This window comes from Harmonia axyridis, chromosome 3 (genome assembly GCF_914767665.1).
Source record: "Harmonia axyridis chromosome 3, icHarAxyr1.1, whole genome shotgun sequence".
NCBI classification, from domain to species: domain Eukaryota; kingdom Metazoa; phylum Arthropoda; class Insecta; order Coleoptera; family Coccinellidae; genus Harmonia; species Harmonia axyridis.
The window spans coordinates 27,730,871-27,757,154 of record NC_059503.1 but is presented as its reverse complement, the minus strand read 5'-3'; the positions used below and the strand labels follow the sequence as shown (position 1 = coordinate 27,757,154).

Sequence of the window (26,284 nt, the reverse complement as noted above, 5' to 3'; positions counted from 1 at the left end):
AATGGTTTTTTTGATGATGAATGGGCTTTTCCAGAAATAAACATATTTTAAATTTGGGAATTCACTAAAGGCTCATTTTCATGGTGATAGTAATTAGTAACTATTGCCGCAACTGTCACCATGTAAACTACTCGATAGTGCGAGAGTGCTGTCGCACTATCGCGATAGTACTATTGCGATAGCTATTATCACAGTGAAAATGAGCCTTTTACTCATTCTTTTTCGTCATCAATTTTTCTCGTTGTTGCGAATTGGAAATAACTAAATTAACTACATAGGCGTACAACTCTGCTTCCGCCGTTTTTTCCGAAATTAAAGGATTCATTGTAACAAAACTGGTTATACATTTATGATTCAAAGTATTATCCATCGCTGGTAACTACTTTCTCCCATCTTTCGGGCAGCGTACGAATCCCGCATTGAAAAAACTGGTCATCTTTTGGAGCGATCCACGAATCGATCCAATTTTTTATTTCTTCATAAGGCAGGAAGTTCTGGTCAGCCAGGCCCTGTGCCATTGATCGAAGCAAATGATAGTCCAAAGGAGCAACATCTGGAAAATACGGCAGGTGCTATAGGACTTCCCATTTCAACGTTTCCATGTAATGTTCACCACTTACGCAACATGGGGTCGAGCATTGTCATGCTGTAAAATCACTTTATCAAGCGTCTCGTTGTATTGCGGACGTTTGTCTTCCAATGCTCGGCTCAAACGCATCAATTGCGTTCGATCACGATCGCCTGTGATTGTTTCAATTGGTTTTAACAACTCATAATGCACTACGCCGAGCAGAAATCCCTTCCGTCCTTGCCTTGCAAGCAGCTGTCCACAAGCAAACAAACGCCATTCAACATCTCTTGGCTTCAACTCGCACAGCACCTTATTTCCTTGTTTCTGAATCATTGCCATGACTTTCAGGCGATTGAAAATGGCTTGTTGCGTCACTCCCAATGATCCTGACAATTCTTGTTGCATTTGTTACGAGTCTTGATCAAGTGTTGGCTCTAATTCTTGTTGCATTTGTTACGAGTCTTGATCAAGTGTTGCCTCCAATTCTGTATCTTCCACCGCGATGCTAGTCTTCGACGTCAAAATAACCGTTCTTGAGGCGTTAAAATCACTTTTCGCACGTAGGTACTTTCACTAATAGCAGCCTCACCATAGGCATTAGAGAGCATTCAATGATCCTCAGCCGCGAATTTCTTCATATTAAAGCAGATGACGAGGATTTGGCTCGTAAGCGGACTTGTTTAATCGAGATGCAGACGCAGACACAATTCGACTAATATTTCGATGGCGTTATGTTTACAAATACCTAAGGTTATTATATGACATCTACGATCTATTTATTTCGACAACCATTCACCGCTAAAGTCATCTTTTGCAAAACGCGGAAGCGAAGTTGTAAACCTAATACATAATTCAAGTGACCAGAAATGGTGGAAAGATGTAAGTTTTTGAAAACTAATTAAAGAAGGTACTGGTTTAATACATAATTATATAGCTTCTTCGGAAGTAAGTTGGCAAATTTACTTAGTTATTTGTTAAACAAAGTCCTTGTCCATATATCAATAGTTCCGATAGATCCCCAGCTGGTAGATCAATATTGAACAGATAAAGAATTATAAACTTAAATTCTTCAGTTTTCTATGTATGCCTTATTTTATTGACATATCGTAAGTAAATATTTCATTTGGAATATTCATCGGAATCGATAACATCATTTTTTCTTGTTAAGTATTCGAATTTTTTGAACAAAATCATCATCTTCTACGAAGAAATTTCCAATTCCAAATAGAAATCACGCTTTAAAATCTTTAAATGTTAAATCAAGATATTTGAAATAAAATAATGAGGAAATTGCTAATTTAATCTCTCATTTGTGCCTCAACTCTATGATACTTGATGAAATAGCGTAATTCTCATTGCATAATCATTTTCATGCCATATGTGGACGAATAAAACAGGTATTTTCTACCCGATGTGCATGAGACATGTAAGAGATCTGAAAGTGAAGACTTGTAGTCAATTACTTACCTGATAACGCATCATACATCGTAACAGGTGCAACGTGTTCTAGGCAAGGTGTTCCGAATTTCAAACTTGCGCGGATCGCTCTTCTTATTGTTTTGGAAAGGATACGATTTGAATTTCAAACTTTTGTACCTGCTCTTTGAGAAATATTTCCCGCGGCAGCAGCCATTTCATTTCCGGTTTCATGAAGGAATGGCGTTGTTTGTGTTAATAATGGGAATAATTCAAAAATATATGGGGGAAAGGTATTGAATACCTACATATTAGTGAGTATCGATCAGCGACTCTAAATAATGGACGAGTTTACTTAAATGTCAAGCTGACTTTTCACTGCGGACCATAGAATTTTGAATGTTTGAATCATAGAGTTATAAATATATATAGAGGGAGTATACGCAATTTTTACATGTCTCCAACATGGTTAGATTACGTTGTCGGATTGTGATATATTTTCAAATCCACTATTTTACTATATCGTTTTGAATGTATATTATATTGAATGAAATATATTTATTTGAGTGATTCTCAATTCAATATGCAAATCTGAATATTTGGAATCCGATATTTTTCCTAATTGTCGAATTTATAGTATGCAGAATATTTATTATTTTCAATATCTACCTACTGGAACCCAAGGCTTGGCAACTATTGCTCTCCTGGTGTCATCCGTTGTTTCACGTCTTTTGACGCGCTTCAAGTTTGTTTTCTGAATTTCTAATATATTTCGTATATATTATATTTATATCGTATCACTGATATGTTTTCATTTCCGCTCTCTTCATGTCAAATTTGATAGATCATGTTGGGGACAAAATTTGCTTACTGAAAATGACATATTCTCCCTTTATCCAAGTTTATTACTCTGAGGTTCTCCCAAGATCCTTCAATTTATGAAAAATCGAAATATCCCAAAAACGGTTTTAAGCATATGAAACTTCGAACAAACTTGGTGCATTTCTTCCATACAATTTGAAAATTCAATGAAAAGATGGTATTCCATAAGAAAAATTATTTAAATGGTTATTTACCCCTTTTTTGAGACATGATTATTTCCAAATAATTTGACAATTTAGCTCTAATGGAGCCTAATGATACTATGTCGAAAAAAAAATCGAAAACTTCAGCGCCCAACGTATAAACTTCGCATCAATGGTGGACCACCCGGTATAGATAGATAAGGGAATCGAATGTATCATAGAAGGGAGATGATTGATATTTGCGTCAGCTGATCGTAGTCACAACCTGGTTTTGATTGGCTCTACATATTGAACTAATCAAACGTCTATGGTTGAAATTCAAACTTCTATGGTTTCATTAATGGTCACGTGATCGGAGTCGCAACTTTTCTCTCTTTGATGTGTGGGAGTCGATGCTCCGCACTATACACGATCGCATCTATGAGTTATTAGATCATTGCCGCTGATCCAGCTTTTCATCCCTTCGTTTGGCTCTGAGCCATAGAGTATCTGCGCCATTCAGGAGGAACTGGAGCGGATCATCGAGCGCCGTTTACTAGGTCGCTTCTGTCCGACGCTTTTTCGACAGAATGGGACGAATTAAACCTCTCATATCGATCTCGTTTAATGAAGTTATCGAGCCGCCGAGCGTTGCTACGTGCACGAATATCGATTCTCTTCGAAAGGTGAACAGCAGCGGGGGCGTCATCCCTTAATTATTCACGATTCCGGCACGGGATGTACCTATAGCACGACGGGAGCGATTTTACTATAGCGCAATAATATTAGGATGGCACATTTTAGCATTTTAATGTTTCATTTTTGTTAATTAACTTTCCTTACCTTCTTAATTCTTTTAATTTGGGATTGTTTTCGCTGCCTTTATAGGGAATTTGGGGAACTTCTTGTCGAGGATGATTTATAAAAGGCTAAAACCTCTATAAAAACGTTCTCGCAAATTTTCAAATAATGCTTTTGTGATATTCGAAGAAAATTAGTAATGTAAAGACGCAATTATTATCATTTATTTGTTACCTAAATACGCACCCTAATGTGTACATATTATATGCCCGTGAAATAACCTTAAATATTCATTAATTTGGTTTTTGTGAATTCTCAATTTCACGCTACACCTCATTTACACATAGGATAAAATCACTTTGTTGTTTACAGAAATTCTTGATTCATTGTGAGAAACGTTGATGTTAATCGATCAAGGTCGTGAGAAAAGATCTTTTGACTTTATTAGGGGAAACTTGGAAAATTTGGTGTATATGCAAACAGCCAAAAAAATTCTTTACCCCTGTAAAGCTAGCAGAACCACTTTGGAATTTTTTATGCCATAATTTTAGGTTTATTTATTACCCTGTTGAAATTGTAAGAAAAATTGTGGGGTCTGCTAGCTTAACATATCTATCTGTCACAACCAACAAGCTATTTTTTTTTTTTTTTTGATGGACAATTCGATTCCAACATAGGTTAACGTTTGAACTCTCACTGCCAAATTTCTGGATTTACGTTTTTTTTTTGTAAATAATTGGTTATTAAAGCTGATCAGAGTAAATTCAGTAATTCAGTAATTCAAGGCCAATTCAGGCTAATTTATCAGCCTATTACGGATTTTTTTTCTTTTCATTTTAACGAGATATCATGAGTTTGGTAAAGCTAGCAGAACTCAAAATTAGAAAAATAAGTAAATCAAGAAATTTCCTGCATGTTTATGATAATTAATTATGGTTTTCGAAGAAATGAGATTCCACGCCCTATTCAAAGCAATTATAGCATCAAGAAGGGAAAATTCTTCGCCATTGTCTAAGTAGGAAATCAAATTACTCAGGATTCCAAACATGCTATGATCCATAGGCTGTGAGATGGTGGTCGTATTTGGATGCATAAACACTGACATATTTTATCTTCACCTTTCTCGGTGGTTTAGTGGTAGAGCGCTGGATTAGTGATTCGGAGGTGCGGGTTCGAGTCCCGCTCGAGGAGGTACTTTTTCTAGAATTGAAAATTGCCTTGGAAGATTTCATATATAAACGCACAGAAGTTAAAACCATCATTTACTTATTTTATACTCCTTAGATCAATATATGGATGAGCAAGACAATTGTCAACAATGAGGATTTTATCTATTTTCTTTTTTGTTGTGAATGGAGACCCCATTTTCTGATTCCGGTGATTTGAGATTTCTCATTCGATATTTAATTAACAGGTAAATTTCTACAAGACTTGAAGCATCTAGGTGTTCTTGATTTTCCTATAACCAATATTTTTCTCAGTTCTCAATTTCAGTGTTGAAAATGTCATAATTAATTCTTTCTAATGTCGGGCCAGATATCATTCAACCAATCATCTCTACTTCAATTGAAACACTTGCAGCTTCTTCATGCATTTTACTTGAAGTTATACGGTACCTTCTTGTGAAATGATCTATCTATCCAGCCTTTGAAATAGGATATGTTTCCGTTATCAGGGGACAATAGTCTGGAACAATCTTCTGCTTTTTTCTGCAACATCGGGCCGCAAATTAGCACGTTTTGAATACAGTTTCGTTTGAACCTATGTACCAATGCTTTGCCTGTTCCTGTATTGACGGGTTTCATCCGTCGACTGCATGATCAGATCTCGTTTTAAAAGAAGCAATTCTATCAAATTTGTAAAAATTATGTTCGTATTATCCGAACTGTCGTTATAAGCGAATGGTCGTTATTATCGAATGGTCGTTATAACCAACTTGAAATTACATTGAATTAAATGGAGGCCGAATTGTTCCTATAGAAATTGTTCGCTGAAACCGACTGTCGTTAAATGCGACACTCGTTTTAAGCGAACTCAACTGTATTCGTTATTGTTCACAATAACTCTATCAATAAAGCCTTCACAACCGATTCCCTCAACTCCCATAAACTTCGAGTTTCGTAGAGGTATCGCAGAGGCCTGGAACAGTGGAGATAAAGAAGAATTATATATCATATCGCATGAGAACACGATCCCGTGGGCAAGATCGATCCGACCCCGTATCAATCCAACGGGTCGGCACCTGTCCATCCCAACTTTCCTGCTTCGACGAAGAAAAATCCCTCCCGAACTTTCCTCGTTAATGAAACGTTCCGTACTTTTTCCAATCCTCTTCGACGTCGTCATCCCTTGTCGCCACCTGGATCTCTGAACTTCCGCCAACGAAAATAATAAAAAGAAAACAAAAGGGGGGAGACTTTCCGCAGGGTCTAATCCCCGGGACGCGATGAAAAACAGGAAGCGCCTACGGGATTAGGGATCCCGGGGGTATCCGTTCGCTGGGATCGCGCTTGAGTGTATATGAGTATTGTATTTATACGGGGTGTCTCAGGCCCAGTTTCACCAAATGCTTTAATCTTGACTTAGCTCTTAAGTGAGGCTTTAGATCACGATTAATGTAATGTAGCGTTTCACCACACTCCAAAGCGTCATTTAATCGACCAATCGCGATTTAGCACTAATCGGCCATTTTTGGAGGATTATAACCTTTCAAGCTGAGATTAATAATTATTTGGAACTCTTGTCTATGTAATTATTTTTCCGGAAATTTCGTTAAAATGGCCTTTCGACGAGTATATGATCTTGCCTTTGAAGATGATGATAGTGATGAAGAATTTGTCGTTCGACGTCCTCGATGGATCCGAGAAAGAGAAGATCATTTCCAAAATTTGGACAATGCGGATTTTGAGAAAAGATTCCGTCTCTCAAAAAAAGCTGCACTCCAAATACTGGGTTCAATTGAGGAACAAATTGAATTTGCAAACGACAAGTAAGTTTTAATGTTTCATTTTCCTTTTGAATTGGCTACTGATATTGTTGAGGTTATGTTTGCAATATAGTTTGATACACTGATTTTGCGTTTCCTATTGATTTCCAGGAATAATTCTGTTTCTCCAATGAATCAGTTACTATGCACCTTACGATACTATGCTACTGGTTGTCACCAAATGACAGTTGCAGACTTCACTGGAATTAGTAAATCGACAGCCCACAGAATAATTCATCGAGTGAGTACTGCTATTGCCTCTCTCCGTCCACTGCATATAACATTCCCTGAAACTCAGGAGGAAATTCGAAGAACACAGACTGAATTTTTCGGAATTGCAAGCTTTCCAAGGGTTTTGGGTGCCATCGATTGCACTCATGTTAAAATTAAAACTCCAGGTACGTCCTTCTTTCCTCCTACATGTAATGATTCTTCTCCCACTGTTTCATTAAATTTATGTCATTTTTCAGGTGGTGATAATGCAGAGCTGTTTCGTTGCAGAAAGGGTTACTTTTCACTGAATGTTCAGGCTATATGCAATGCCAAACTTGAATTCACAGACATAGTTGCGAGGTGGCCTGGAAGTAGTCATGATTCCACCATATTCCGTAATTGCTATCGGAAAGCTATGTTTGATGATGACAGATATGGAAATGCTGTCCTAGTAGGAGATAGTGGATATTCCTGTACCAAGTATTTCATGACTCCTTTTGAAAATTGTTTGAACCCTGCGGAACAATTATACAACGAATCTCAAATCAGAACGAGAAACCCTGTGGAAAGAATGTTTGGAGTTTGGAAAAGACGCTTTCCTGTATTATCGTTAGGTTTTAGAATCGATTTGGATAAAGTATTTCCTGTAATAGTGGCAACGGCTGTACTTCATAATGTCCTACGAAGACGTGGGGAAGATGTCCCACCTTTTGATGCTGAGTTTGAAGCCAACCTACCAGCACCATGGGATGTTATAATAGCTCAGGGAGACATGGGACAAAATCCCATAGCAGTCTTAGGTCATCCATTGAACGAGAGGAGAGATTACCCTGAGCACCGAGAAAGACGTACTATGGTTCATCAATACTTCACAAGGTTTGTGTCCGGCCTGAAGATTATTGAACATATTTTGGCATTTCTATAATAGCAAAGCAAATGCTAATTTATATGTATATTTCAGGCTGGTAATGCTAGAGCGACAGCGCAGGGAAATTGGAAGGGTTGTAGTGGAAGAACATGAAGAGATTGCGGAAGATCCACATCCAGAAGTGAGGCAGGATCAATAGGACTTAAGACATTGAAAACAGCTGACAAAGAAAAAAAAATCACTCGCAGCCAGCAAATTTTTTTCTAATTTTTGGGTCAATTTTATCAAAATATGACTATATGTATAGGCACAATATTTCCCATTTAAAATAGCCGTAAACTTTGTTTTTGTGTTTTATGAAATTTATTGCAAAGAATAATTTATTGATATGTTTGATTGAAATATTATTTAAGAAGCAGTTAAACTTGTTAATAAAAATAAATAAGTTGATAAAATTACTTAAATAGTTTTTTTTACAGAATGTGTGGTTTTGTGAAATGGGATAATTAAAGCTCTCAAGTACAAAATCAACTTTAATTGTATAACAAAACTCAACAAACAGGAAGTCACTTAATAACGTTCAAACATAAAATGTGAATATTTTTTACATACATTCAGTCAAAAATCATTAGAGGAAACCAATAATTTACATTAAAAAATATAAATGAAAATCTTGTTTACTTATTAAAAAAGTGATAAATAATTAATTTCTTATACAAAGGCTACATATTATTTAAGAAGCAGTTAAACTTGTTAATAAAAATAAATAAGTTAATAAAATTACTTATATAGTTTTTTTTTACAGAATGTGTGGTTTTGTGAAAGGGGATAATTTCTTTTTAACTTCTGCAAGTTTCCGACATTTCGAAGCACATCACTCGACATTTTCGGCAAAAATTAACTTTGTTTTTTGTTTACAAGATGACAAATGTTTCGAAATGTTATGAGTTATGAATGAATGACACCTGACACCTAGCGCCAATGGTGGTCATCACTGCTAATACGATACAGAACACTGTTATAACTCTTTGTTCACAACGTTGCCAAATGGTCCGACTATTTAATCGCGATTTGGTTAATCGCGATCATCTTTGGACGGGTTGATGCATGGTGAAACAGAAAACACTGTTAAGCCTGCTTGAGTAACAAGCGGAGTTTAATCAATCTGGGATCAAGTGCTGTTTGGTGAAACTGGGCCTCAGAGTAATGTATGTTAATATGCAAGGATCGGCCGATTGAGGAAAAGTTCGACTTATTGATGATGATTTTGTTCGTCTGTCCGTAAAAATGATAACTCTCAAACGGAAAGACAAATTTCCCTTATTTTATTTTTCTGATAATTTAAAAATTACCGATTCGATCAGAATTAAATATCCAATTCAGATGTGAAATAACAAATTCAATTTCATGCAAATATCGTCACCAGAACCAGAGAAGAACCCAATCTACACCAAGGATAATTGTCTAGTTGAGTTTGAATGAATTTCTTAAAATCACACTAGGAATTATTTATTAGTTGAAGAATTTGAAATATGTTGTATATCGCTTGAATTTTTAAAGTGGAATCAGTGAAAAATCTCCAAAAGGAAAAATCTTACTGAAAAATGTTCGAATAAATGGTCGATGGTCACGTACACTGAAATATCCATTTACACCACTCTTGGTGGAGGGGTCAACTTTGGAATTTCAATGGGGAAAACCATATATCTTATTGCAGATTCATGTTTTACAGCATCAAATATAAATATTTGCATTTGTAAGAACAATTTTTTACTTTCAATGTAATTTCCACTGATCCACTAAATTTATTGAAATTACTTAGTTTCATTATTTTATCTAAAATGAATTTCCTTCAAGTGAGGACCGAATCCATACAATATGAAAATGAAGCAGGAAATGGGTGACAACTGACGTTTATTCAAAAATTTCACGAAATTGACATATTAATTGATAATGTTGAAGGCAGATTAATATGTATATGCATTTCGTCCTACTAATTTTGCCCTGAACATCTTAATAAAATGTTGCTGTACTTGGAAAGGAATGTGTTCCACAGCAGAAAACTTGAAAATATTAAATATTATCATCGGATGAAAACAAATTAATCCGGTTTACTCTATAAGCCTTTTTATTATTATTAATGGAAAATATTTTTATTTTGAATTTTTGTTTCAGAGCACATTTCATTGCTGTCACTACGGATTTGGTCTGTTTGGAGAGAAATTCGAAATTTCTTGTGGAAGATGAATTTTTCTCATTTTGGATCAATTTCGTTCGAGATGATTCGAGCTGCTTAAAAAGTAAGTTAATGAACTTATTATTGAGTATATTTTGTGGGTTTTTAAGAAAGCTATACTCATTAACATATTACATATTGGTACAAGTAATAGTAATATATATTTGTTGTATTCGACAGAGGATTCGTAAGTAACAATTTTCACAGCATTATATTTCGTTTTAGATATTTGGGTGCATCTTCTTTACCCTCTCAATAAAACTAAATCGATATTAAAATAGTGAAAACTTTTCGATAATTCACGACAATACATGAAATATTGCCCGAATACTTCCGAAAAAGTGTAACATTTCAACTCACCAAAGAATTGAAATATTACTCCATTAACTTTGGCTAGATTCGGGCAGGTTGTCGTTGCCAAATTGGCTAGCTGAAAATGTACTTTTTATTATTCGATACTTCCCATACTTACATGGGATTTGTAAGATTTAACAGATAGGTTTTGGGGGATAAAATAGATATTTCTCCCCCTTACATGTCAGCGAATTACGGCAAGATCATCTGATGGAGCGTAAATGTGCGAAAATTACTATCCTCACTGCCCTATACACTTATATGTATTTCCGAAGCCTTGTATCCCCTCGTAGAGTTCCCATCAAATTTCGAACACCACTCGAGCCAAAGGACCCTCGAAATCGGCAATTTCGGAGAATCGACGGTCGGGGAAGCCATGCCTCGGATAACCTACAGGGGCTGGCGGACAATAAAGCGACTATCGAAGCTATAAAATTAGGGTTCACACCGGGTGGGTGGGGCGGACCGAAAATCAGATATAGACGGAGAACAAGTGGGAATGGATACACTAGTTCATAAAATTGAACTTGATGTTGCCGAATGCCGATTTTTGGTAGGTCTACCGAAATACAGAGTTCTGAAATATCAACGAATTTATAGAATTACTCAGTAAACCGATTCTCTTCGAATATTTTTGAAGCAAGAAGTGTTAAAAATGCCAACAAACTGTTTGGAGTCCCGATTCCACTCTTTCCTCTCTTTATTGGTCTAAATCAGTTTCGGAATTGTGATACTGAATGGATAATCGTGAGAAATACTGTCGAAATTTTCAAAATTTTATCCCGATCAGTAATGAGATTCAAACATTTCTGAGAAAATATTGTTATATTGAGGGATTGTAATGGCTCTGCAAAGTTTCTTGCTCTGAATTCGTTTTCAAATTTTCGCCATACCTCATGCATCATTCATCGTTGAACCTACAATAAATCAGTTGAAATCAAGTCAATAAAATTGTAGTCTATTAAAAACTTATACACCCAATTGCAGGAACGTTAATTGAAATTTAATGCCTCCATTAAACTGCAACTGGGTGTAAGACTTATAAAAGGAACATGAACTAACTGTTATGATTTTGATATCAGTTCAGCAATGATGTCCAATATAAAGGTTATTGGTGCTATTCTGAAAACAATTGACAACATTTTTATGAAAGTATGCTTTAGAAAATGTCATTTAATTTTGAATTAATCTTGTTTTTTTCGTTAAAATAATTGACATGTTTGATTCCATATTTGGGGAAAGAGTGATCAATATAATGCAATGTGTAACAACATATTGGAGATCCAACTATTTAGAATTCGATGTAATCATCATTGCTAATATCCCATTTTGTTGGTAGTGGTTTACTTTTAACGCTGCTTCATCTAAGCCAATCTAGGGTAATATGAAAGAAATATATGCACAACATAAATTAAATGGAATATTATAATTTGAAACAAGTTTCAAATTGGCTTCTATTCTAACACAAATGCATGAGTGTTGGCATTGCCTTCTGCAACGAGTATTTGACGATATTTTCTCTATCTCAGTCAAGTTCTGTGAAATATTGTCGAAATTCAATGAAAAATTCAGATTATATATCCTAGTGACTTTTGTATTGTATCTTGGCAGTTGGTGTGACTGTCACGAAAATTGACAGATTACTGGGTTTGAATTTAAATCGTACGTTTCGAATTTTGAATAACTTACAATTACGCATTGAATTCGTGGATTATGTCTGACGAAATCGATTTAACAGCACCAGAATTAAGAAAAATTGCGAATAGTGCTGCAAACCATTCCACTATATCCAGTTTATATTATATTGACAATTGACGTGTGTTGAAATTTGTTAAGATCTGAAGTCAGTACAGACAACCACAAAACGAAAAATATAACTGATGGATCATAAGTGCTGCCACCACTCTACATTATATCCTTCAACATCCAATGGGAAGAAATTCAATAAATTTCAAATTTTATACTTATTGAGATCGTATTAACAAATCACATCACGGCCTTCGCCACTTCACACAGTAAATTAAAAAAAAATTATTTCGTACACAGTTGATTGCACATCACTCAACCCATATATAGCGCATTAATTTTGAAGTAAATGGGCCACTTCAGCTGGAGTAAACCGTTGTCTGGGTGCTTGCTCGCCTACATTCCACGGACCTCGACGTCTTTTTGCCTGCATCTTCTGAAATGTTTACGGTTCGCGTTAACGAGCCATTAGGGTAGTCTGGGTTTCGTCGAGTGAAAATAATCGGTCGTTGGGGGTGTCGGGAATTTGAGGAGGTCGTGAACGTGAATCGGGATCGTTGTTGTTCGTCTGAAACGACGTATGCATCGTAAATATGGGCCGAGAGTTGAAATCCCGTGGGACGTACCTACCCCGAAAACCATCCGAGCGATAAATTTCGTCATTTCGAACGTATGGAGCACTCCCGTTTTTCACGTAGGGTTAGAGTGGAGCACAGATGTGAAGACTTGTTTACAAGATATCCCGTGGTGTGTGGTCTCCTTTAGTGCCTTCAAGTGGGGCGTACTTGGGTTCGGTTAATTTATCGTGTTTAGAAAGTTTTTTTTTTTTGGAATGTATTATGGTGGAAAGATGTATTGGTCCTTTGCAATTATGTATATCGTTGTTGATGGATTCTGTACATAGCGTGAAATTCGATATTATGTGAATAAGGGTGGCATATTTGGAAGGTTTTGAGGGGACATGAATATCAATGACCCTATTCTCATGCTGTGACCTGACGGGAGATTTTGTTTCTCTGTATCCGGGTCTTTTAAACTTCTTCATTTCATGAGAGTATTGGCACCTATTTTTTTTCCTCGTCAAGATCATCAATTCATTAATAAATATTTTTTACTTCAACATCTACTGACTTATTTATAATTTATAATAATTTCATCACAATACGCTCTATTAGTGTGACGTCACACACCGCCATTTTTGGTTCTCCTGTCAGTGTTCGGAATCCAAAAAAATAAATTGTCATTCAAATTAGTACGGTGTCGTTGAAGGAATTGGCTTATTTTCATAAATAAGAGTATTTGAGGAATGATTTCAGTATTAATTGATAGACAGAAGGAACGAGGTTAATACCAGTAAGTTTTAATCCTGTATCATTCCCCAGATTTTGTAAAAAGCCGTGTTTATTAGTTGAACTTTAAAATCGAACTTACTGGCATTAATCTCGTGCCTTCTGTCTATCAATTAATAGTAAAATCGTTCCTTAAATAATCTTATTCATCAAAATAAGCCAATTTCTTCAACGACAACGTACTAATTTGAATGACAATTTGTTTGTTTGGATTCCGAACACTGACAGGAGAACTAAAATGGCGGTGTGACGTCATCACTAATAGAGCGTATTTTTGTAATTTTTGAATGTTGAGACTAGAATGGTCGCAACGATGAGATTCGATCCACTGATGAGGAATCCGTCCTGAAATTCAAAATTGAAGCAAAATACCGAAATATAATTATCATTTTCATAAATCGAACAAAACAATTTTTTTTTGCGGTGGAAAAAAATTCACCCGAAATTGTTGAAACATTGCACGATTATACTTTTTTTATACCTGACATAAATATGAAAACAGAATCGAAAAATATGAATTGATTCCTTTATTGAAGTCATTAATGTTCTTGAATTAGTTTAAATTTACATTCCATTGAAAATACCTCAAGGTCGAAAATTCGACTCCTAAGATTTATTGAAATTGTAGTGATAAATTCATCTGGAATGTGTCCACACAGCCCAAACAGTTTTTTTTTTTAATTATTTTAGAGGACCGAAGGAGAAATTTGGATGGACGTAATGAAGGAACCGATTGATAAATTTCGATTCTGTTTTCATATTCGTGTGAGATATAAAAAGAGTTCAATTGTGAAAAATTCCATCAATTTCGGGAGAAATTTATTTCACTGTGAACATTTTCGTTCGAATTTTTTCGCAGAAACTCTTTGAAAATTGAGTTCATTCAGAAAATGAAATTCAATTTTGCAATCGAGAAATAAAAATTCGAACCTTGCAGGCTTTCCACCATTTTGAAATGTATTCAATTATTAAAAACGTTGAGAATCATCTCTGCGAAAACTACAACAAAAATTTTTTTTGTAGTAAAATATAACTCCTAGTAAAATCGGAGTGAACGAATTTTTTTCTTTTTTATTAGAAGTAGTGAATAATTGCTTTGCAGGTAACATTATATCATCGGGCGTTCGACATATGTCACCTTACCCTAAAACCGGATGATATTCAGGTTCGAGTTCCATCAAGGGAATAGCTACCCTGATGACATCGTATTTTCCCCTAAGCTAATTATAGGAAATAATAAACCGATATTAATTTTTCCATACGACATCGAATGCCTGAAGCCTTATTTGTACGACCCCAATTATCGAACGTTAATTCTTAAAGACCCACCCCTCTCACGTAAATTCAGATATTTCGTCGTATACGCGTTAACAATGATGTTTTTCTCCCCGGAAAATTGGCGTTAATTGAAAAGTTTGATTGATTACGCGCGTAGCGGGAAGCCCTTCCACGATAGCGTCTCTAAATCTGAAAGGGAGCCTGGAAAATAACCTAAATTCGAATATGAGGGGTTCACCCTTATATTTGATTTATAAATTAGACTCACGGTTTTTTTTTTTTTTTTGATGTTCAGGAGTAAAACGTAACACAAAATAGGACGGTATAAGTACCACTGGTCGGCTATCAATTGCTCTATAACAAAAAATACCAGGAATTGGTCAATAAAATACAAAATATGTCTTATTCATATAAATTTATTTTATTGCCTTCAAATCAGATTTCTAATGAAAAACATCTGTGTTTTGACAAATCTGAACTCTTCTACCAATTGGATAACATACTTCAATTGAAAAAAAAAACAATAAAATTTACATCCAATAAACTTAAGAAATTTCACAAAAATAGGAGAAATAAGAAAAAAAATAATATTTCATGATTTGCGATAAGTTATTGAACACAGTCTACACTTATCAAATGTGGATTTGCTCATAAATGATGTGTTCATTCATTAACAGACAGAACCAATTCTGTCTCAACGATTAAATGTTTTTTTCAGTAAACAACAGTACAAACTTTGAGTTTGTATCTAAATTCGCTGCTGTTTCTGAATAAACTATATTATTATTATTATTCATTGACATAGCATCGGTAGATGAAATCCCATTTTCAATACAAAATACATTTTTACGTACTGTGCACATCGCAAAACTCTTGGCATTTACTGACAAAATGAAATAATCTTGAAAAATAATCACACCCTTTTAAGGCAAAATATTCATTTTTGACAGAATATATGCTGCAAAATCATAAATATTTAGTTTTTTTAGTGACAATTTGTATGAAAGACACAAATATTTCATTGAAATTATCGATTCTCTGCTTTTAGCATAATTAACAGGTGCAATCGACTTACAAATGAAATTCATAATTCTCAATGTGAATCTTCTGAATGATGAATAACTTGAACTATCAACAAAATCCGAGACAAAAACACAAGAATCATAAAATACCGTTCGTATGTCAATTTTTCTAGACCTTCTTTTTTCACCTGCTGTTTCTAGATTTCATTGACAACGTGAACAGCTGGCACCTAAGTTCACGATGTCAGTGATATTAACTAACTGGAGGTGAAAAGAATCGGTTTTAGTACAGGAAGAATAGAAGCACTTCCTGGAAATTATGAGAAGAAATCGATTAAAGTGTCTGCCGAGTTGAGTAATGAATTTTAAAGGACAAAAGTCAAGTAAGCTGATATTATGATGATTCCTGTGCAGTATCATATCCAATTCTGGTTATAAAACTTCGGATATTAATTTGATTTATGTGGAAACGATGATCCCTTTTGACCTCTTAAATATCGACCCAGACGACATTCAATTCTTTATGAAGGACGTCCTCTTTTATGGAGGAGACTGGGGGATAAAGGTTTCCATGGATCCCGGGGCTATGTAATGTTGCAATTTGTTTGCCGGTCATGTATAATGGGAAGCTCCCTTATACTCGCGAGTACATTCAACCTCGCTGAAACTGCGGGGGGGTTATTTCGGACAATCGCAATAACTGCGACTGCTAACGCAAACATCCTGCTCTTAAGGGATGAAGCCATCAAGTCCCCTCTCTCGCTCTCGGTTCAAACGCCGATCTCCATAAGGAATAATGGCGGGCGCACGAGGTCGGTAGACGATGAAAAATTGCCTGCGATATCGGCATCTGACAATAGGACCGAAATGTGTCACGATCGAAGAAAGAAAAACGTTCTGAAAGGATCCATCTGTTTCTGTGCGTATAGGAACATGTGTCCCCCATTATGCGGTCCAGATCTGGAAAATAAAGGGGGATCGGATTCTGGCGCTTTCAGATCGACGACGTACGGGGACCGTGCGCGAAATGACGTCTTTGTGCTGAAGAATTCGGGTGACAATAACTTTCAGTTAGGTCCGAATCATTATATTTATTTGTTTAGGAATAGGGTGTAAATATGTCATATCGGTTTATATTGCTTCTGGGTAGACCCTCTAAGAAAAAACTGCCAATTCTACGTATCAACAAGGTAACAAGGTACGTATCTCTCCTGAAGTCTCGATAATTATTGAAAATCTTTCAGAAAATTCTATCTGTTTTCTTCTCTAGATACGCGTATTCGTTGGCGCTTCATCGGTGACCAACCACACACGACGAATCGACAAATCGTCTTTAACATTCTAGTAGCGTAACATGAATTGATGCGTGCAAAATCGCAAAATCGTTGCATCATTAAAAGGAATATTTTGGGAATTATACCTTTTTCTTTCGATATGTAAACTAATTGTTGACCACCTTCGAGAAGTCCAGAAATTTCACTCTTTCAATTTATCTGTACATTTTATTATATCCTTTTCAATTTAATGAATTTTCTGTCAACTCGCAAGTTTGATTACCTAATTAAATTTGAATACAAGCTTCAATTTGTATAAATTGAAACGTTAAATTTCCTTCAGACATCAGTATAAGCGAAAAAATGGTCGAAACATTTAAATTTGTGAAAATTAAGTTTAGCTTAATTTCATAGCTCCCCTGGACGGTGGATGTACGGACTTTTCATTAGTTTCGATTTTACACAATCTAAAATATAAACTGGGAAAAATCCAGGAGTTTCTTTCAACTGTCAAGTGGTTGGAATAATTGGTAAATAATTACCAATGAGTTTATAAAAACTCCGAAAAATCATGAAATCGTTAATGTAAAAAACAATTCAGTTATGGCCTGTCATGGTTTAGTAGTAAAAAGTAATTTCAAAATAACACTATTTTTATTTCCCTATCTATCTATCACATAAGTGAATCAACAAATTCAATAAAAAATAAATTTCATTGAAGAAAAAAGGCAAAGTTCAGATTATATAATAATTTAACAATTGATTTGACTTCTTTTGACAACTCATTTGTCTTCTTTTGACAACTTAGTCCCTTTTTCTGCTCTTCCAACTAAAATTTATGAAAATGAATAACAATTGAAGCTGAAAATCCGAGGAAATATTACATCCATTTATTACATACTTATTGACATATTCAGTTTCCAGTTGACTCTTCACAACGGTCACTCATTTCTTTTCTTCACATGTTAGTTCTGAAGCGTCTTTATTTCAATATTCTACTTATTTTCATTTATGAAGAACCACTGAAAAGCCATAAAGGAGAAAACCAGAATAATGATCATTCTGAATGTCTAAGAACATAAGTTACCGTGCATCTCGAGGAATCCCACAGGGCTACGTTCGGCGCCCGACCCTCTTCCTGCACTCGAGTTCGACACTTCTCTCCCATAAAAAAAGCGACTATTTTCCCGCAGGACCGTCGACCGGGTCACGCCCGGCCCCATTACCCGCAATTTCCGACCCCATCGATCAACCCCCTCCCTCCTCTCTCTTCCTCCAATAACCCCCCACGGTCATAATTCAAATTTTAATTTGGAACCTTCGACGTCCGGAGAGGGAAGTTGGCGGAGTTTTCTTGCCGGAACGTCGCGAAGCTCCAGCCAATTTCACCGTCCGTCGATCGGGAGACGCGGGGGTTCGTTCGACGCCCTACCACCCCTCATCCCTGTTCCTCCATGTCGGAAGCCCGTTGGCAAAAGGCGCCCGCAAGGTGGCCGGAAATTGTAAATTGATTAGCGTCGCCGAATGGATAAACAGCGGCAAAACTTATCGATGGCGTGTTCCGACGTGTTTTTTCTTTACACGGAGGTTTGTTGTCTGCTTCTGTTTGAACAAAGTGGCTCTTGTTTTGATGAAAGTGGAAATGGAAAAATAGTAACAAGTCTCTCAATAAGGGACTTGGCTTGACTCACAGATAAAAGTATAGTATATCTAAAGTCACTTGCAGGAAACCAGAATGTTTTGGTTACACAAGGGTTGTCCAAGTTTCCTGTAATTCATTAGGAGCCAGGATATTTATTGCCTAACACTACTTTTGAATAAACCCTGTTATTATTGAAACAATGTGTAATGTGTAGATTTGGTTGTTTCTATTGGCTAATATAGTCCACGTTTCACCGCATGCCGATTTGTTTACTTTCATTGGCTGCAGCTTTCACTTTATTATCTTTCTAATAATTCTCATAATACACTAGTGCGTTCCATAGGTGGTTTAATGAAATGAGCATTTTTTACTCGGTTTTAGTTCGTGGTGTTATTGATTGTTTCTTTTTATTTGGATAAAGTATATTGAAACTCACCACAATAGGCTAGAATATTTCTAATATTCAAGACTTTGAAAACTCTTGAATATTAGAAATACAAGAGTTTTCAAAGTTTTCAGAAATTTATCAGAAAGCAGGGAATTTATTGTCTTATCGACCCCTTTGAATAGATCCCAGTGTCGATTTGGTCACTTTCATTGCTCGAAATAGTCTTTGCTGCCGCGTGGCGATTTGATCGCCCTTATAGGTGGGAGTTGTTCTCATCTTTAAAACTGGTTCAGCGGGTTTGTCAAGAACCATTAAAAAAAATTTAATCAAACACCGAAGATGAATTCTACAGACATCGAGAAAATGAGAGAGGTTTTTAATGATTTCGACGATGTTTAGCAAAATTCTGTGACATATTTAAAAAAACTGAAGATGAATATTTTGCGAACAAATCTATTCCTCCAGTTAATTTCAAAGTGGGAAATAATTCGTCAAATTCTGAAGAAAATGATTTCATTCCAAGGACTTTTATACCACATAATAAAAGGTTATTGGTGGAATACGAAAAGCACAAAGTGAGATTAACCAATAAAATTTCCACTACATTTTCTGATCAATTTTGTCAATGTTATTACTAGTTTGCCTTAATTTCAAACTAGTTTTTATTTAATGATAAAACACTGGTTTTTGATAAGAAAAAATACTATGCTGCTATGCTGACATGGGTTTGGAGTTATCGTAAATTGAAGTTAGGTGAGATAACGATAGAGTTAAAAAAGACACTATTTTACGTGAACATTTGTTCATGAGAAAACTTTGCTGGAAAAGAGTACAGCGCTTGCTCACTGTTGATCAAAAGCAACATCGCATCGTCGATTCTGAACGTTGTTTGGAATGAACAGGCCTTTTTTGGGACGATATGCGACACTGCATTAAACATGGATTCATGACTACAACCCCGAGTCAAAGAGAGTGTCAGCTGAGTGGAAAGAAGTCGGTGAAAGCCGTCCAAAGCGACTGAAATCTCTAACATCAGCTGTCAAAGTTATGGCATTCGTATTGTGGGACGTGCATTGTTCATTAAATATCTTGGTCATCATCAGTGAATAACGTTATTGATCGATTGAAAACAGAAATTAGGAAAAAACGTCCCTAAATGCAAGAGAACAATTTTTCATTCGCAAAGACAATTTTGTAATTTGCTCTTGACACCTGTTTAAGCTGTTATTAAATTTCCAGAGTAACGAAACTTTCAGTAGATAATTTTTTTCGTTTCAGATTTTATGACTGCAATATTTTCTCTTTTGTTTTGGTTTTTATTGTCTTAACTTACGATAGGGTCATAATTGAGTGATATTGATATTGAATCTAACATTAGAAACCAGTCCTCAAGGGGTCCTAACTTGAAATATAAAATGTCGTTCAATTGTACATTTGTTTATATTAACGGCACCCAACTAATTGATTTGTCCGATTTTATAGCCTGAACAAGATTTATGAATAGTCTTCTCTCTACAAATTCATTAATTGAAATAGATTGAAGTTTTCGGCGGTCTCAATGAAGATTAAGTGATATGAGGTAAAATGGGCTACTACTTCTATTATGTCACAATTTGAGTAATAGGCAGCTCAATAGGAGTCTTGATTGATTTTACTCTATTTGATTGCATTAACGATCCGACAGTTTTAATCATTTATTTCAGGGTGTGAATAAGGAATGAAATTGCTACAATTGTAATGAGTAAGTTGTCTCCTAATATTTTCTTTAATTTCCATTTGTCTATTATTACACTTTGAAAACTTCAAAATCTGGCATATGTATCAGAAATGTCGGTGCAATAAAAAAATAAAATTATCAATTATCAATAAATAAATAGATACAATATGACTATGTTTGTGTTTGGTGACTAACAATTAGTTATTCAGATCCCATGAATCAAATGAAGATATGTAAACCCTGTTCACACCTAAAAATATACTACGGAGTGAAAAAACATTTAATAGACAAACTTCACTTCTTTCAATATTACGAATAAAAAAGAAATACAACTGCTCCATTGATGTAGATAAACAATAATCAAGAATTATTTACAATACAACCAAGGAAAGTGTCAATCTAAGTAATAAGTACCCAATTTTTTTTTTTTTCGAGTAACTGACTTAACTTTTTCCTGGAACTACCCTGAAGGTCCGGGAACGAAATAGGGAATCTGATATATTTACATTTTTCCTCCAAATTGTCTGTGTAAGTTTATTTACTAAAAGTTCAAATAACCTCTACCGTTCTGTGGTATTTAATGTACAGGGTGGGTCTTGAAGTTGTACATCAACTTCAAATTACAGATTCCTCTTATCAAATAAAGGACGTTTCTATTTACCATTTTTGTTCAGATTGGGTACAGGCAAAAAGTTATAAGCGTTTAATGGGTCCATAATGGGATAAAGCTTTCCTGTACTTTCGAAGGCAATCATTGTAAGCATTGATGTTCAATTAATTATTTTTTTTTTTTTGGGATGAAGATGTATTCAATTAATGTAAAATTCAATATATTTAATTGGAAAGAAGAATATTGGCAATATCAAATGAAATCTTTATGTTCAAATGAAAATCTTTGGGGAATATTTTGCGTAAATACTAATCAAATAGAAAGGGTAATTAATTTCACGAAAAATAAACCAATAAACAAACAGATCTCGTGCCTCGCAGAGATCCACGAATATTCAGGTGAAATATTAAATTTCAAATGAACTGCTTAATCCGCTGTGATCACGTGATACTCCAGCGCTTTAGGCTTTAGCCCAAAAGTAAAATAATGGAAGAATCAGTGGCGGATTTATAGGTTTGCGCCTGTAGGCTTTTCAACTTTTGCCGCCTCACAATTCTAGTTTAGAATCATCTAATTCCATTATGATTTCAGATTTTTTCTAATTGCATTTTTTTTATTTCAATAGCTTTTATCTATATTTCCCTTAGTTGAATATGAGAAAATGGTTTATGAAAAAGTGTTTTATTTTGATGAGAGGAATCTGTGGTGAATTGATTATTGTACAACTTCAATATTCTCCCTGTATAACATAGAGAACAATAGACTTTCTTCTTGTTTTCGCATGGTTGGTGGTCTTCGGGGTTTTATGAACAACAAACAACATTGAAATATTATGAAGGACTTCGACCTTCCGGATTTCTCGAAAACTATAATTTCTTTTTATTCTTCTACTAACAGGGAGTCCGTGAAAATTGCAAAAAAAATTCGACCTCGACTTATGTTATTATTGTACCAGAGTGATTTTTCTGTTTGCCCGTAATTTCGTAAAAACACGGAATAATGGCATCTTGTGTCGAAAGACGTTCACACTTGTCGAAAATTCGTCACAATAATAATGGCATTACAGCCCTCGTTGAGATCTTAATCCTTTCCGATACTTCGATCCCGTTGGGAGCAGGACCGCCCGTCGCGAATGTCCGTCTGTTCTCGTTAAAGCCGGCTACCTGACTGTTTCGCCATTCGGAATTATTGGATTTTATGCCCGACGAGTCCTTGGAGATCGTTCTCGGAGAGATTTACGACACGGCCCAAGTGAAAGATCCTCTAATTTCAATATGTGGACAGATGCTGCGACGCTTCGGGATCTCTCCGATGGCACTTTGGCAGGCAGCGATGAAGTAATTTTAATGGAATTTCTGGAATGGCATCTTCGAAAGTGCGTACCTATCTTTAATGGCTTGGTAATCTACTAATGTGCCGTAATGAATCAGTGACTCTTGAGAACGATTTATTAGGTTCGATGAAGTGCTTTTTTGGATTTATCGATGATTAATGATTGATTGATTGAAGGTTTCATGAAACTATGATGGTCTGATAAACTGGTTAACTTCGGTTTGTTTTATTGTTGATCCAAAAATGAATTGATTTTAGTAACTACAACAGTACAATTCTTGTGAAACCTACATCTTGGATGTACTTACATCCTCATTTTTTTGCTCGATCCATGATTATTAAGCGATTTAATTATTTGGTGTATTAATATTTATTTCACGGTGTTTAATAACGCTAAAATATCGGCACTTGTATCGACCAGAGGAGTTGTTGATGAGCGCCGAAATCCCTAGTAATTAGAGGAATTCAGCTATTTTGTTTGACAATCGTCCAAAATATTTTACCCACAGGACGCGTAAAATATTTGCTATTTTGTTATTTCAATAACTAACAAAAAAGATTTTGTTTTCTCTTTGCATAGAATTCTTATAAATGGAAACGAATTTAATCGAATAGTTTCCTTTGAAGCTGTCGTACGATTTTTTTACATACTTTTTGATGGAAGCATTGAAAAAGTTCACCTTCACGGCAAAATATACTAATATAAGAAGACAGAATGTTTTGATTTTATAAGGGTTGTCTAAGTTTCAAGTAATTCATTGGTGACCAGAGAATTTATTGCCAAACAAGATAATATAGATAGCGGATCGTATTTGGAAACAGAATGTGTCGATTTGGTTGTTTCCATTGGCGAAAATAGTCCATGTTCCACCTCAAGCCGATTTGGTTACTTTCATTGGCTGCAGCTACGCACATTTCTCACTTCTTTATTATCTTTCTTATGATTCACATGGCCCAGTATGGGCCGTAGGGGGATTAATGAAATGAGCATTTTCACTCGATTTTCGTTCGTAGTGTGACTGATTTTTTCTTTTCATTTGGACAAAGTATATTCAAAGTCACTTGAAGTAGGCCAGATAATAATTTAAAGAGTTTTCGAAGTTGCCAGAAGGGAGCACGGCTAGCAGGGAATTTACAATCTTACCAGTCCTTTTGAAAAGGTCCCAGTAGTAATTGATCGTTATATGAAATAGTATGTGTCGATTTGGCCACTTTCATTACCCGTAATAGAACACGTGCTGCCGCGTGGCAATTTGATCGCCTTTATTGGTGGGAAACGTGCTCATCTTCCTCATCTCATCAATAAAACTGATTTTGGGAGTTATTAAGAGCTGTTAGAAAAAATTTAATTAAACACCATCGAAGGATTCTACAGTCATCGAGAAAATGAGAGAGGTTTTCAATGATTTCGACGATAATGTTTGGCAAAATTCTCTGACACATGTTAAAACAACTGTGAAGATGAATATTTTGCGATCAAATCTATTGCTCCAGTTAATTTTTGGTCAATTTTATTAATGTTAATAATATATTTTAATTGTGTGATTGGAACACTGCGTAAAACCAAATGACAGGTGACGCTCAAACTACAAAGCACACTAACTTATTGCGACACAAGCAATAAAAAAATTCCTCCTAATGACATTCACAAATGATCATTTCTCATTTACATAATGAATAACTCTGCCGCTGATAAAAAAGCGCTCGACAGATGACACCCCACGGTACTATCCACCTGACAGGGTAATACATATTTCGTTATGAGTTTATACATCGGGGGAATAGCAATTCCGTTGAAATTGGAAATATTAAACCATCGCGAAGAATTTCTTACTCGGATCTACCTAATCCCATACCGGATATAATCGTCAGCGCCGGCTACGAATATAAAGTCGGTTTTTCCTGCGGGATCTCTCTCGAAACGCGTCGTTCCCTCGTAAACCGAATGCAGGTCGTCGCTTGCTGCCAAATCTCGCAAAAACGCGCCCCGGCTCTCTAGGTCCGGCCGGGGCGAGTTTCGTTCGATCGGCCGAGTCATAAGGTAGGAATCCGGGGCCCCGGAATCGAGCGCGCTCGCTCAACGTAATGACTAATGGCCGTTTTACGACCGTTCTCGGTACGGACGGCATTAATGGATTTACGTGGAACGGGGGAAAAAGAAGAGACGCTTGTCGGGATTGTTTCGAATATAATTTATATAGGAATTTACGATCCGGGGACCGAGGTGCCGCGTTGCCGGCTCTACTCGGAATTCTAAGGGAAAAGGATATTTCCGGTACCGAGTTTTTTTATTTTATTTTGCGGTTAAATCTACAATGTGAGAACTTTTATAGGTACGTTTGGAGGTTTCGGATCGGTAAAATTTTACGAGTTCGTATAATCGACCTGCTGCAGCTTAAAGCTGAGGAAAAGATCGAAAACATAATTTGAACATAACCTGAAGTAAAGTTACTCATTCTTTCGTGCGCTAAGAGCACTCTTAGTGGCTCCATAATTAAATATAGGTATACAAGGTGATCCTGAATTGGAGATACCAACGATACCTCGCATTATTTCAAGAAATAAAAGTCCTATGAACATGCGAGCCCGAAAATGCCTTGTTTTCAAGATACAGGGTGTCGAATCTTGATTTTATCTTCAAGTTTTTTTCTCATAGCACTTTCGCTTCACAAGATGTTCAATTTAAATTCGCCATGAATATTCCATTTCATAGGTTTCTTTCCATCCTGTGATATGTTAATTTTGAATGCAAATCTACAGGATGATATTTCATCTTTCCTCCAGAATTTTTTTTTTGGTGGAATACTGGTAGTTTGGAAAAATGTGAAAAGAAACTTTGGTCCAGTACTACACATTCTGTTTTCTTGTAGTTCCATCGTATCTGCTACCGATTTCGAGAAAAAAATTTCAAACAATTCTCTAGTGATCCTCAAGAAAATTTCAATTATTATAAAAATCCCATAGTAAGCTGTGATTGATAAATTAATTATAAGTTTTGGTACTTATTCACCCAATCTGTAGCGAAAATAATTGAACATTAGATGAATTGTTATGATCATCACAACTAAGCAGAATTGCAAGAAACACCCAGTATTTCCAAAACAAAGCGTTTGCGGGCTCATGTTTATAGTCCTTTTTTTCCTTAAAATTATCCAAGGAATCTCTTATTTTCTCAGAAATCCCATTTCTTTAATGAAAAACCTATACTATGTTTGACTATGCAACCCTGGGAAGTCATAATGGAGGTAAATAAGTATCTACTCAAAAAACCACATATTCATTATTAAACGAATCCAAGCACCTTTTAGTTAATTGCTTGGAAATACACCGTTTTCAAAACGGATTACAACACTAATAAGGATTAATGAAGTAATTACATAATTCGGAACAAATAGTTGAGAATATGACTCTGAAGGTAGATTAATTTCACATTTATTATTTCATTGGGTAATTGAGTAAATATTTAATTTCTGTCAC

The 26,284-nt window shown here is 35.6% G+C and overlaps 2 protein-coding genes across 3 annotated transcripts in view; both read left to right on the top strand.

The window, feature by feature from the left end:
* LOC123674872 overlaps window positions 1-26,284 on the top strand; it is a 92,440-nt gene that overhangs the window by 24,000 nt on the left and 42,156 nt on the right. For both annotated transcript variants that reach the window (XM_045609996.1, XM_045609995.1), the window contains one exon: window positions 10,035-10,159. The gene's annotated coding sequence lies outside the window, so the exon portion shown is untranslated. The remainder of the gene's footprint in view (window positions 1-10,034; window positions 10,160-26,284) is intronic.
* LOC123674876 (putative nuclease HARBI1) lies at window positions 6,448-8,130 on the top strand. The gene is made up of 4 exons (XM_045610010.1): window positions 6,448-6,781; window positions 6,890-7,176; window positions 7,249-7,867; window positions 7,953-8,130. Exons 1-4 carry the CDS (start codon window positions 6,570-6,572, stop codon window positions 8,056-8,058), a joined length of 1,224 nt encoding a protein of 407 aa, XP_045465966.1. The 5' UTR covers window positions 6,448-6,569; the 3' UTR covers window positions 8,059-8,130.